Source organism: Pongo abelii, chromosome 12 (genome assembly GCF_028885655.2).
Source record: "Pongo abelii isolate AG06213 chromosome 12, NHGRI_mPonAbe1-v2.0_pri, whole genome shotgun sequence".
In the NCBI taxonomy this organism is placed as follows: Eukaryota; Metazoa; Chordata; class Mammalia; order Primates; family Hominidae; genus Pongo; species Pongo abelii.
Genome location: NC_071997.2, coordinates 106,343,315 through 106,358,064, shown reverse-complemented (window position 1 = coordinate 106,358,064; position 14,750 = coordinate 106,343,315). Strand labels below are relative to the sequence as shown.

General features: G+C 42.7%; 1 protein-coding gene across 2 annotated transcripts in view; it reads left to right on the top strand.

Annotated features, from left to right (window-relative positions):
* Positions 1 to 14,750, top strand: part of DRC1 (dynein regulatory complex subunit 1) — a 54,994-nt gene that overhangs the window by 28,883 nt on the left and 11,361 nt on the right. For both annotated transcript variants that reach the window (XM_024242496.2, XM_054547739.2), the window contains 5 exons: positions 208 to 294; positions 1,331 to 1,453; positions 9,859 to 9,998; positions 13,686 to 13,820; positions 14,180 to 14,412. In XM_024242496.2, coding sequence (XP_024098264.2) covers positions 208 to 294; positions 1,331 to 1,453; positions 9,859 to 9,998; positions 13,686 to 13,820; positions 14,180 to 14,412 — 718 coding nt within the window. The remainder of the gene's footprint in view (positions 1 to 207; positions 295 to 1,330; positions 1,454 to 9,858; positions 9,999 to 13,685; positions 13,821 to 14,179; positions 14,413 to 14,750) is intronic.

The window sequence follows — 14,750 nt, the reverse complement described above, 5'->3', positions numbered from 1 at the left end:
GGAGTATCGTCTTCATAATGCTAATTTCCATGCAGCTCCTTCCATAGCCATTTGGTCTCATGAAACTTGGCAAGTCTGCATTTGGATTTGACTTTTTCTATGTGGTTGGTGGTATGGCACTTATACAGTTACCTAAAAGTTCTTTGACACTGGTGGGACCTGCCCAATCAAAACAGATGCAAGAGTATTTTTCCTTCTTGGTCATAGAAAGCATTTGAGGTGGAACGCCAAGAGCTACTGGCCAGTAATAAGAAGAAATGGGAGCGAGCCCTTCAGGCTCATAATGCCAAAGAGGTAAAGGGTGGAGGCTGTCAAGGGTGATCCGTGGGGTCTGGGTGATTTTTATTGTGACTGAATTAGCTAGCTAGCCTTTTTGTATCTGTTTTTTTGTTTTGTTTTGTTTTGTTTTTTTTTTGTTTTTTTGTTTTGAGATGGAGTCTTGCTTCTGTCACCAGGTTGGAATGCTGTGGCGCAATCTCGGCTCACTGCAACCTCCGACTGCCTGGTTCAAGTGATTCTCCTGCTTCAGCCTCCCGAGTAGCTGGGATTACAGGCACACACCACCACGCTAATTTTTGTATTTTTAGTAGAGACGGGGTTTCACCATGTTGACCAGGATGGTCTCGATCTCCTGACCTCGTGATCCGCTCGTCTCGGCCTCCCAAAGTGCTGGGATTACAGGCGTGAGCCTCCGTGCCCGGCCGCCTTTTTGTATCTTGAGTAGAATTGCTGTGGCTGAATACTACTGTGTTCATTACTGCATTTCCTAGCTAATCCGTGTGGCCTTGCAGATGGGGATTGTCTCTTTGGTGGTGGTGAGTACCACCCAGGCAGCTTGCCGTGTTTTCCATGGTCCCATCACTTTCCCCTTTGTTTACTGGGTATCTCACCCAGCTGTGAATATTCATGGCCCAAGGTGTTTTAAGACACATTTTTAAATGGTGTGGGATTATCACTTTATTTCAGAGTTGTAAAGAACAAATAAGTGACTTGACCAAGATCCAATAGAATTTTTAGAAATACAAACATCTGATTTCAGGGTCTATGCGTAATTTCTTTTCTTTTTTTCAAATATTTACACTTCAAGGAGATGAGCTTAATTTCATAATGAAGCATTCCTCTTAGAGTTTCTGGAGTAATTACCCCATTAGGCAATACAAGCCAAGTCCTAAAAGCCTGGGGTATTCAGGACTTCTGAAAGCCACCAGACTCCCTGTGGACCCATGAAACTTCCAAACTCTCCCCTGTGTCATGCTGGGCAGGCCATCCAAAGGATTGTGGTGGGGCAAGGATGGTCCCTAACTTTTCCCTTGTCTTCCTGTGCCTTTAGCTGGAGTATCTTATCAACCGCATGAAGAAAGTAGAGGACTATGAGAAGCAGCTGAACAAGCAGAGGATCTGGGATTGCGAAGAATACAACATGATCAAGATCAAGCTGGAGCAGGATGTGCAGGTGCAACAGCTGGTCCTCACTAGGGTGCCTGGGTGGCGGAGCAGATGGCGAACACCTATGAATGTTTCATATTTAGCAACTACCTGTGATATTCTAGAGGTAGTCCCTTCAGCATGTATTTATTAATCATCTGCCTTCTTTTAAATGTTCATATCCGAAGGAGCTCATGTACAGGAGGGATGCTTTCTTTAAGAAACCAGTGGAGGTGGGCTGAGCATGGTGGCTTACACTTGTAATCCCAGCACTTTGGGAGGCCGAGGCATGAGGATCACTTGAGCCCTGGAGTTCGAGACCAGCCTGGGCAACATAGTGAAACTGTGTCTCGGCAAAAAATAAAAATAAATTAGCTGAGCCTAGTAGCACACACCTGTAGCCCCAGCTACTCAGGAGGCTGAGGTCGGAGGGTGACTTGAGCCCAGGAGTTTAAGGCTGTAGTGAGCTGTGATCATACCACTGCACTCCAGCCTGAGCAACAGAGCAAGACTTTGTCAGAAAGAAAGAGATAAAAGGAGAGAGAAAGTAAGAGAGAAAAAGAAAGAAAGAAAGAAAGAAAGAAAGAAAGAAAGAAAGAAAGAAAGAAAGGAAGAAAGGAAGAAAGGAAGAAAGGAAGAAAGGAAGAAAGGAAGAAAGGAAAAAGAAAAGAAAAGAAAGAAAAAAAGAAAGAAAGCGAAAGAGAAAGAAAGAAAAACTGCCAAGATGCTACAGAGGTCTGGAAGCCATTTTCTCCAGGCAAAGGAAAAATGTCCCTAGGGCAATTTGGCTGTGTCAGAGAGCCAGCCAAAGCTAGGACAGCTACTGGTAATAACGGCAGCCATCAAGTGAGTCTCTCCCATATTCCAGGCACTTAATGAACAGTATCTCTAATCCTCATCACCAACAGCATTTTATACATCAGAAATCTGAAGCTTAGAGACAAAGCTATGTATCTAGTACACGATAAATCCTGGATTCAAATTCAATTCTGTCTGGCTCAAAAGCCTATATTCTTCCCCTTATTTCAAACAGCCCCTTGATTGATGGTTGGAAATTTCAGTGAGGCAAATTCTGACTATCAGAAATAAGCTTCTAAGAATTAGAACTGTCCAATATTCAGAAGGGCATTCCACAAAACAAAGATTGCTTTATCTCAAAATACGCAACGGCTGAATGACTGTGTCTGTCTTTGACGTTGAAGAAGGATTCCTGCAGTAGTAGGAGGTTATTTCTGGTTTCTAAAGTTTTTTCCAAGCCTAGGATTCTGTTTCAATATCAGCTAAAAAATGTATCTCTAATTACATGTAGATGTAATGTAATTGCATCTTAATATTCAAGTATGGTCTATTCATTTCAGTCTCTGTGCAGAAAAAGGTGTTAGATGAAAGCTTTTCCACGAAGCTTTTGTTAGAGTTTCAGTTCTTTTCCTGTTACTTGATATCATGAAGTTAAATTAAAAACCCCATTGGGTTACAAATATATTTACCAGTCTTTGGAATTTTCCCATGTCCTTCTCATATTAATGTCACAGAAATGAGAGTTACTGACAGAACACTACAAATCTGTAATACAATAGCACTATTTCTGTGGGCTGTACAAGTGAGATGAAAATGGCTATTGTTAAGCTTTCTGAATTTATCTTGGTTCTGTGATAATTTATGTGACAAAACTACATACTGTTGGCCTCAGTGAGATATATGGAATTTCATGTTCTTAATCCAATGTCCAAATATTTCACTGAAGCAAAAATTTCTAGGACATGGGGAGATCCTGGGGTGGGTGTAGGAGGTAGGATAAGATCAGAGAAGTGGTGGGCGGGAGGCAGGGAGCCTGGGAGACCTGGTACCACTGGCTGTCCCTGTCCAGGTTGACTGATGGTGGCATGTGTGCAGATGGAGACATTTCAGGCAGAAAGGGGGCACAGTGCCTTTGCATCATAGTTCTTTCCTGTGTCAGATGGAAACCGAGGCTACCTGTACCACTTTCCACACTGTAACAGTGGGAAAAAAAATCATCCAACCAGGGACTACCCATGTGGCAACATGTGGAACGTTTTAGTAGGTTGAACTTTATCATAGTGACTCTTCAGTGTACTTTCACTAGACGTTCAAGCCAAATGGCATTGATTTTTGTTAAGAAGATATAACATGCAGCTCAACGTCAAATTTGCTCTTTGCAACTAATGCATAGCACTCTACCAATTCTAAAACATGGAACTAAAATTCTTGCAAACCACAAAAATGGGAAGGATCCAGTACACATAGATTTGGATGATGGGTAAAGTACAAGAAGTAAAAAAAATGTCTTACTGTTCAAGTGCTTACTGCCAGTAAAGGTCATGTTATGAATAACAGAGCAAAGAGAAGCCTGTAAACATTGTGTACTTAGGGGGAAACTCTGTACCCCTGCCCATCACCCTAAAAGAAAACGGCTAGAAACATTTAATTCTTGATGCAGGAAGCAAATGTTTTTATCTGTAGGCCTTATACACTCATTTAGGATTGTAAGATGTTCAGCTTAAACTTAGGGGCTGTTACCTTTAAAACCAGAATATTAATCCCCCCAAATTAAATATGTTATTTATTTACACTATATTAATTTACATTGTGCAAAGCACAGAGATAAGCAAAGTACAGCCCCTGCCCTTAAGGAACTTATAATCTATTATGAAAGCAAGCTACTGCCGGGCACGGTGGCTCATGCCTGTAATCCCAGCACTTCGGGAGGCTGAGGCAGGTGGATCATGAGGTCGGGAGATTGAGATCATCCTGGCTAACATGGTGAAACCATGTCTCTACTAAAAATACAAAAAATTAGCCGGGTGTGGTGGCGGGCGCCTGTAGTCCCAGCTACTCAGTAGGCTGAGGCAGGAGAATGGTGTGAACCTGGGAGGTGGAGCTTGCAGTGAGCCGAGATTTCACCACTGCACTCCAGCCTGGGTGACAGAGCGAGACTCTGTCAAAAAAAAAAAAAAGAAAGAAAGAAAGCTACACGAATAGCATCAAAGAGAAAGAGATGGGGCAGAAAGGGGGAGCAGGAGTGTGGCCTGAGATGACATTGCCAGTCTTAGGGTTCCAACATGGGATCCTGCAGGCCCAGCTTAGGGTCGAGATTGGGGTAAATAGGCCCAGTGGGGTCTCTGGAGTCAGCAGAGAAGGCCAGAGGGAAAGGCTGTTTTAAATTTCCATCCTGCTGGCATATTGGTGGCAGCCTCTTTCCCTGAGCCCATGGGCAAGAGATGACACCCAAAAGCAGCTGTGGAGAAGCTTGTGCTGCTCCAGGAAAAAGGAGGGAAGGTGTTATCAACACTTATGCTACCTTTACCGTAGAAGGACTTTTGTGGCAGGTTAGCTTGTAATCTTTATCGATGACTCATAAAACACAAACATCATGTTTTGCCATTAGTCTTGGGAACATGAACTGCAACTTTGCAAAAATATCTTTGGATAATTGAATAATAAGCACAGACATTTAACAAAACCAATTACAGGTATTTTTAACTTTTATTTTAGGTTCAGGGTACATGTGCAGGTTTGTTATATGGGTAAACTGCACGTCACAGGGGTTTGCTGTGCAGATTATTTCATTGCCCGGGTAATAAGCATAGTACTTGATAGGTAGTTTTTTGATCCTCTCCCTGCTCCCAACCTCCACCCTCAAGTAGGCCCCAGTGTCTACTGTTCCCCTCTTTGTGTCCATCTGTTCTCATTGGTCCCACTTATAGTGAAAACATGTGGTATTTGGTTTTCTGTTCCTATGTTAGTTTGCTTAGGATAATAGCCTCCAGATCCAATTATGTTGCTGCAAAGGACATATTCTCATTCTTTTTTTTTTTAAACCTTTATGTCAAACCATATGATGTTGCTCTTTTTATGGCTGCATAATATTCCATGGTGTATATGTACCACATTTTAAAAATCCAGTCTACCGTTGATGGGCAACTAGGTTGATTCCATGTCTTTGCTATTGTGAATAGGCTGCAATGAACAAATGCATGCATGTGTCTTTGTGGTAGAACCATTTATATTCCTTTGGGTATATATCCAATAATGAGATTGCTGTGTCAAATGGTAGTTCTGTTTTAAGTTCTTTGAGGAATTGCCACACTGCTTTCTACAATGCCTGAACTAATTTACATTCCCTCCAGCAGTGTGTAAGCGTTCCTTTTTCTCTGCAACCTCACCAGCATCTCCTGGTTTTTTTTTTTTTTTTTTTTCACTTTTTAATAATAGCCATTCTGACTGGTGTGAGATGGTATCTCATTGTGGTTTTGATTAGCATTTCTCTAATGATTAGTGATGTTGATCATTTTGTCATATGCTTGTTGGCTGCATGTATGCCTTCTTTTGAAAAGTGTTGTTCATGTTCTTTGCCCACCCGCTCCCCGCCCTTTTTTTTTTGGAGACAAGGTCTTCCTGTGTTGCTCAGACTGGAGTGAAGTGGCATGATCTTGGTTCACTGCAGCCTCGACTTCCCAGTAGGCTCAAGCAAACCTCCCACCTCAGTCTCCCGAATAGCTGGGACTACAGGCACATGCCACCATGCCTGGCTAATTTAAAATTTTTTTTTGTAGAGATGGGTTCTCACTTTGTTGCCCAGGCTGGTCTCGAATTCCTGGCCTCAAGCAATCCTCCCTCCTTGGTCTCCCAAAGTGCTGGGAATACAGGCATGAGCCACCATGCCCAGCCATCCATATACATGTTATTATGTAATAACCTGCCTTTAAGAATGAAATTCACATGAGCGCGCATATGGTAGAGCTTGCATTTATAGTTCACATGCTCTTGTTGTATTGTAAATATAAAAACAATCCTATGGCCAAATAAGTCTGGGAAATGCTGTCTTAGGGATAGGGGATTATTGCAAGGCCACGAGAAGAAGGAAGGCTCCCTGGAAATCATTGGAGCAGACATTCAGGCACTCTGGGTCTCAGGGCCCCGACATGGGTCAGTTCCCGGGAAGACGGAACAGCCATTCATTGTCATCCCAAATGGAGAGCAGTTCCGAAGACCCTCCTTCTCTGTGAGTGCTCATACATTCTCAGATGGTTACATCCCATGTGGAGCTTTTCTATTGGACTTTTGTGCCGAGCTGCCTCATAGACCAATGGTTTCCCTTATGTTCAGTCCACGTGTGTTTGGTTTGTGTTCTGATTCCTGACTCACTCACGATGACCAAGGCTGGTAACATCTGAAGTGGCAGAGCTGGTTTCATTTGAGGAATGGAGGCATAAATCATTGCAACTTTGCAAGAAGAGCTGCTGAGAATCCCTTTCCCGGGAGACACTCAGGGCTATCCCTAGAAGGGACAGGGCCCAAAGCAACTCAGCCTGGGACCACCCAGATAACTGCCATTGAAATGAGGCTGTGCTGTTGGCATCATCCGTAGGTCCTTTGGGATACTGTTCAAGTCAGACGTTTCAAAATTAAATTTTAAACAGGCTCAGAAAGGGTCCTTTGTAGTTGTAGTTGAAGCTTCTGGCAGCTCCCTGCCCTGCCCCAAGTTCCCTCCCCAAGGGCCAGGCCTGCACTTGGAGCTGCACGGTCTGCCCAGCACGATGCTCAGTGCTGACAGGATGGGGTGAGGTGGGTACTTGCACCCATGGCCAGTGGGAGCATAAACCATAGGTTGCTCTTTGGAAAGCAATTTATTGAGAACTTTTGACTTAGTCATTTCACTTCTATGAATCTACCATAAGGAAATAAATTTCCCTAAGAGTTGTATATATAATTTGTCCCAGCATTATTTTATAGTAGAGAAAATTATTAAAAGTATATATAACTATATATATACACACACCCACACAACTGTAGGGAAATGGTAAATTATTATGACATGGTAAACATATTAAATATTTCATAGATGATAAAACAGCATAGTATATAAAAGTATTCTAGCCTGTAATCCCAGCACTTTGGGAATTCGAGGTGGGCGGATCACCTAAGGTCGGGAGTTTGAGACCAGCCTGGCCAACATGGTAAAACCCCATCTCTACTAAAAATACAAAAATTAGCTGGGCGTGGTGGTGGCACGCACCTGTAATCCCAGCTATTTGGGAGGCTGAGGCAGGAGAATCATTTGAACCCGGGAAGTGGAGGTTGCAGTGAGCCAAGATCATGCCACTGCACTCCAGCCTGGGCGAGCGAGACTCTGTCTCAAAAAAAAAAAAAAAGTATTCTGTACCATTAAAATGATGTTAATAAAACTTTACTAACATGGAAAATTGTTGTAATATTGAGGGAGGAAAGTAGGATATAAAATCGTAGACACAGTTTGATTCCAACTATGTAAAGGACACTGGAGGGAAACATGCCACAACGTTAACAAAAGTTGCCTTTGGGGGTGGAATTATGGGTAGCCTTGCAGCTTCTTTCTCCTATGTCTTCTTTTTCATTTGCTGTTACTTTCCAAATTTTCTACAATGAGCAAAAATGCTTTTGCACTCAGGAAAAGTTTTTACAAAGAAAAATGTGTAACTAGAAAAAGTAAATCAAAAATAAGTAAGTAGAGAAATTGAGAGGTAGGATTAGTTACGATCTCGGGGCCTCATATGATTCTTCATTTACCATCTGTTAAAAGATATTACAGGCTTCTGTTCTGAAGGAGACATTCAAATACTCATCTCATAATGGAGATGAAAAAGTCTCTGCCATGGTGATGTAGAATATCCTTGACTAATTTCCCCTGTGGCAATGTGAGTGAGGATCGCTGGATTCTACAGCAAACATGGAAAAGATGTGCTTCCTGACCCAGTGAAGCATCACCTCCTAGCCAGGAGCCCTCCTCGATTATGACCCAGAGCAGGCTGTGATAGCCACTTGGAATCACTCCCTCTGTTGATTCCTGGGCCAGAGTCTGTAGTCTAGCAGAGGGAGACGGGACAGAGGCTGGAGACAGCATGCACGTGGCAGTTTTACTGAGTTTCTGATTCCACTTGATTGCCTTCCCCATTCCTGCATTTCACTCGGGAGAGGCAGGTGCATGCCAGCCTCCAGCCTTGCCTCTCTCTGATCTTTTTTCACAACCTGTCAGGGTGATCTTTCTACAGTGACTGGACCAACCATTTTCCTTCCCTGCTTAACATTTTCAGTGGCCCTCCATTGACTTCAGGGTAATGCTTTAAATTCCTAGCTTGGGAAGGCTCTGCTGCTCTGTCAGCCTCATTTCTGACCATTCCTTGCCTCGTGCCTCACATCCTAAACTTCTTGTGGTTTTCCCAAAGCACCCACCCCTCTTGCCTCATATATGCTATTTCCTCTCTCTAGAGCACTCTCCCTTCAGGTGTCACCTGCGTAACTCCAGCACATTCTCTAGGTCTCAGCTAGACACGCCATCTTCCAGGGATGTCTTCCCTGGTCCCTCAAGACCAAGGACAGTGCTCCTCTCATTGGTCCCATAATGGTCTGAGCTTCCCTCTATCTTGCTTCTTGTCACTAGTGTTTGTTTATCTGCCTCTGTTCTAGACAGGTCAGAACTATGCCTTTCTCACTAGTGTTTTCCCAACGGCACCTCGAAAAGTATCTGACATAGATTAGGCACACAATAAATATTTGCTGAATGAATGAATACAGCTAATGGAAATCCAAAAAGTAAGGATGACTGTGTCTGTCCTCCTTTTAAATGAGCGTAGGTTGCTAAACACTAACACTTCCACCCTGAAAGGTCAAAGTGGGGGAAATTTCAAGTTTTTGTGGCCGTATTTATTTCTATAGTGTTTTTAGAGGGGCTACTCATATCTCTAAAGGGTGTGGCGGAAGTTAACAGAGTTCGTTGGACTTGAAAGCTGTGTAATCTCTCTTAGGCTTTAGGTACACAGATTTTAGCTTATAGTTCATTGACTTGTATTTTATCTGGTTGGCCTGTAACTTGACTTTCATGATAGATTTTCTAAAAATGCAGGCTGAGGCACTTGTCCCTAAGGTTCCTCTGACATGACTTGAGCAATTTATCAGAGGCCCACAAGCTAGGGCCAACTAGTGTGTGAATATGTATATATATATATATATATATACATATACACACACACATATATATATTTGTATTTCAGAGCATACCTTTATTTTGCGTACAATTTTAGATATAATTCACAGAGCAGATAAGTTTATAAATGTAGGAAAGTTTCTTTTTATATTACTTCCAGTATAAATTTCTACCAATACTTTTACCTCTTTATTCTTTATGAATATAGGTACAAAGATGAATACATCTGGATATGGATATGCATAGCTAGGTAAATAAACAGACATAAACAGGATTATATAAGTATGTCTATGTAAATATTTACCTATACAAAGCATGTTCCCCAAAAGACATTTTAAATACTCTAGTGTATATAATACTAAGGATGCAGGTGTAGAGTCAGTGTGTGTGTGTGCGCGTGTGTGTGTATGTGTGTGTGTGTATATATATATATATAGTTTTTTTAACTTTAGATTCTTGAGCAGCAGCTTCAGCAGAGGAAAGCAATTTATCAGCTAAACCAAGAGAAATTAGAGTACAACTTGCAGGTGCTGAAGAAGAGAGATGAAGAAAGCACAGTAATTAAATCCCAGCAGAAGAGGAAGATCAATCGGTAAGCTAGCATGCAGAGCATCTTTCTTCTGGGCCTTCTGTGCTGAGAATAGGGAAGGATATGTACTTTTTTCTATTGAAGGGGTAGAAACCATTAAAAATATAACCAACACTTTTTAAAATAGTTTTTTGGAAAAGTTAATACATTCAAGTGGTTCCCCTTCTCTCCCCAAGAAAAGAGTACATAGCAAAAGATCTTCCATCCCCATTCATCTTGTTCCTCTTTCCTACCTCTGTAACCATTATTTGTCTCTTCCAGTATTTCATTAGGCATATACAAGCCCACACAAATATTCTCATCCCCCATCTGCTTTTACACAAATGATGGCAGTCTGTACACACTCCTGTATATCTTGAAGACCTTTCCATCCCAGTTCATAGAGAGCTTTCACAGTTTCTTAAGCTGCTTACTACCCACTGCACAGATGCACTATGATTTATTTGACCAGTCTCTAATGATGGACATGTAGATTGCTTCCAACCTTTTCCTCTTGCAAATAGTACCAACCTAAGTACTCATGACATGTGCCAGTTTGCTTTTGTGGAGATACCGTGGCTCATTGAAAGGTACCTATTGCTTGAAATTTCTCTTACATCCTTCCCTTCTTCCTCATCTCCTTACTCCTATCCTTCCTGCCTTTCTTCCTTTAAGAATTGCGTTCTAAGTTTCAGACCATTGTGCTAGGCTCTGAGGACCAGAGTGGAATAAGACTTCTTGCTTGTGGAAGGAGACAAGATTGGGGATTTCCCTCCAAACCCCAAATAGCCTATTATTATTTAGGAATTCTTCCACTTGTAGGTTGGTAATACATACATTTTGGACACATGTTGAATGTATAGAGGAATATCAGTGGACCTTTTGGTAGTTACTTATCACAGAAAATGATACTGAATAAATGGGATGGCATCTTAAGCCTGATTGTCTGAGAAACAAGAATAGTCAGGGGACAATATTTATGAAAAAATTCCCACTATATATGCACCATACTAGATAGCGGAACATCCAAGAAAGGCACACATCAGTACAGTGAGGAGGCACCTGGGAAAGCTTCCCAAAGAAGTGAAATACTGGAGGGGGTGGGGACATGAATTGGCAAAAGGCAGTTAAGAGAAGACTCCAGGTGGACAGTGCTGGCAGCTGGGAATGGCTGGTCTGAAGGCAAGGAGGTAGGATTCAGAAAGTCACACAGTGGGTGAAGAGAATGGGTAAGACGGGAGGCAGGAGGAGGTGCTTGAGGCAGAGCTTGGGTTTGATGCGTGTGGCTGAGATGAGTGGAATCTTCCCTCTTATTTCAAACTCAGACAGCTTTCCCTCAGCCTGAAAAACGCTTCAACGGACCCTGCTGTTTCTAAGCACCATCGTTTTGTCTCTTGCTTTCATTGCCATTTTCCTTTCCTGCTCACCACCATCCAACATTTCATAATTTGACATATCTGTTTGTGCTGCTCTAACAGACTACCTGAGACTGGATAATTTACAAAGACAAAAGTTTATTTCTCACAGTTCTGGAGTCTGGGAAGGCCAAGATCAAGGCTGGCAGGTTCAGTTTCTAGTGAGGGCTGCATCTTTCAGAGGGGAGGGACGCTGTGTCCTCACACAGCAGAAGAGCGGGAGAGCAAGCTGGCCTAAGGCTTTGGGAGGCCTCTTTTATAAGGGCCGTAATCCCATAATCCCATTCATGATGGAGGAGCCCTCATGGCCTCATTACCTCTTAAAGGTCCCGCCTCTTAAAATTATCACATTGACAACACTGAATTTTGGAGGAGTTACATTCAAGCCGTAGCAACCTATGACCCCAGGATTGGATAAAAACTTCCCACAGTAGGATACTGATGATGACCTTCTAGCCAAGCGCAGTGGCTTCTCCTCAGGCCTCATCCTGTTATGATTGGATACTGGATTTTCTTCTTTGGTTTAGATGACCCTAAAATATTTGCTCTTCTTTCTTAATGTATTTGTTTCCTTTGGTGGTTCTGCTTTTCCTTGCTTGATATGTCTTGAGTATCTAGATAAGACAATCTAGAAAACCCAGGCCTTACCATTGCTTTTAATTTTTATTTCATCTGCCACATACCTCAGTCTCATGGTTTTGAATATCCCCTTTTTGTTGATGACTGCCAACCTCATATCCCCAATCCTGAGCTCACCTTTCATTTACCTGGAACTGCCAACGTAACAGTTCAGCTTGGAGAGGCCCTGTCATTTCCAGGGCACAGTTTCTGAAACCAGACTTCCCTCTGCTCCCTGTTTCCGGTTCTCCAGCCTCACTCCCCTGCATCTCTAGCTTCCAGGCACGAAGGACTCTGGACTTTTTCAGCCATTCTCCCCTGTTCACTTCCTCGCCTGCTATCTTGCCCAGACCTTCAGTATGCACCTGGAGTTTGTTTTGTTAGCTTCTGTAATTAGATGACACATAGAAACTCCCTTACTGCGTGACATTGGAAAAAAACACTTTGGAATGACTACTTATTTTTACACCTGTGCTTGGAAAGCCTCCTTGACTGCTGTAGTTAAGAAAATGGGTTAGCTGTTTCTTTCTATCAGAGACTAAGGTAACTACTTTTTTGCATTTTCTTGATGATGAAAATATGAATGATGAATGTTTACATTTGAGAGACATTTTGATCATTTCAGAATAATGCTTAGGAGAGGGAAAATTTTATTTTTAGAATTTCTAAACTTAAAATATTTTGGCCTTCAACTTCTCTGTTACTGTGTGAATGGGGCACTGATAAAAGACACCTCTGTAGTAGTTTGAAGTCTGAAGTATGGGCCTGGGTCTAAAAATCGTGCCTGCCATGCATATTTTATGGGCCAAGTTTCCATGCACGGCGCTCCTGTTAGCAGTGAGATGGTGAGCTGTGCCATGCCTGGATTCACAGTGCTATTGGACAGGTTTTAACTGCCTCTTGCTGTTCTGGAAACTTTGGACCATCCCCTCCCCTGCAGCAAGGGTAAGTTAGATGCCTCACCTCTGGGCTCCCCTGGCACCCTGCATAAAACTCTCCTATAGCACTTTCCACGCTGTACTGTAATTAACGTTTGTCTTTGTTTTTGACTAGACTGATAGTACCTTGTATTGAAACGTATCTTTGTATTCATCTTTGTCTTTCAACATATCCTTGCGCAAAAGTGGCATTTCATGTTTGTTTAATGAATACGTGAATGAGTGAATAAATGAATGAATGAATGAGTTACTGGACCTGTTAATGGTATCAGCTCTTTGAGGCTGGAAGATTTATGTATCATAGGCTTTTGTGATGTGCATTTTTTTTTCTTTAAAATTTCCTTGCTTCATGATTGAATTAAACATCCAAGTCATGACAATGAAATAGTTAAGATAGATTATTTAAATATGTGAGGCTGGCCCTAGGTATGGGTATGGGCATTCTGACAAATGACGTGTTGTGAAGTAGGTTCTGTCCAGTCTTGAGTAGGAGGCTGCCTCTTGGTGGGAATGGGCTCCGGATTGTTTTCAATGCGTTTCGTTTTGAACTGTCCCATGACCTCCTGTTGCCTTCCTTTTGTTGATCAAAATGGGATCTGTGTTATGGAATATATGGGAGGGTTTTCTGCTCTTCCACAGATCTGCTCCTGGGTTTGTTGTAGAGCTGAATCAGGTGGATGAGAGGAACATACGTCGTACCTTCTATTCAGCTGCAGACTAACTTTTTTTCTTTCAACCAGCCTGCATGATATACTTAACAATCTGAGATCAAAATATGCCAAGCAAATAAAGCAGTTTCAGGAGGAGAACCAGTCTCTAACCTCGGACTACAAACGTCTTGTGATGCAATTCAAGGAGCTACAGAAAGCCATGAGGTATCTTAAGGACTTGGTCCTGAGGCACTTGTCCTAGCATAGAGATGATGGAGATGGAGTTTGTATAGGCTGTGATTTCGTTGGACTTGATATCGCCAGCTATTCTGGGGCTGGACCAGGCACAAGTTAACCTTTTGTGGTGTGTTCCCCTGGCCTTTCACTTGCATGTCACCTGCCTTTTCTTGAGATGTGTTGGGATGGCTTCCAGTTTATCGTAAGTGGGAATCAGCCGCCCAGGGATGGGGCCAGGCCCAGGAATTAGCACAGCTCCTTTTCATATTCCTGCCCTGCTGCTAATTGAGGGGACCCTGGCCAGGTCCTGGGGCCAGCCGGCCACGCTCTGTGACTCTCCTTCACAGGCATTTTGCTGTTATTGATGATGAGAAGTTTCGGGAGATTTGGCTGATGAATGAAGAGGAGGCAAAGGACCTAATAGCCAGAGCCTTTGATGTGGACAGGATCATCCACACCCATCATCTGGGGCTTCCCTGGGCAGCACCTGATTTCTGGTTCCTGAACAATGTTGGGCCTATTTCTCGGCAGCCCCAGAAGTCCGCCACACAGATAGTAGAAGAAATGCTCATGCGCACAGGTGACTAGAACATTGTCACAGAGCCTTAGAGCTGGAGGAGCCCCCTGAGAACATCGGGTCAAGCCAGTCACGTTAGAGATAGTCTAGGGAGGAGGGGGAAGAGTATGATTATTGGTATAGCTTTTAAGTCTCCTCTAATTTATAGCTTTGCTCTCTCCCCTGTATTATAAACTGGCAGTTAGGTCTAGAAGCTTGATCAGATGCAGGTCCAATTTATTTTTGCTAAGTATACTGTTGTGTCGTACCTCCATCGGGATAAACTAGTGTTAAATTGTCTCTCTTTTTGTGATGTTAGCAACCATTGCTAATCATTGTCTAAGATCCATTAACTGTATTAG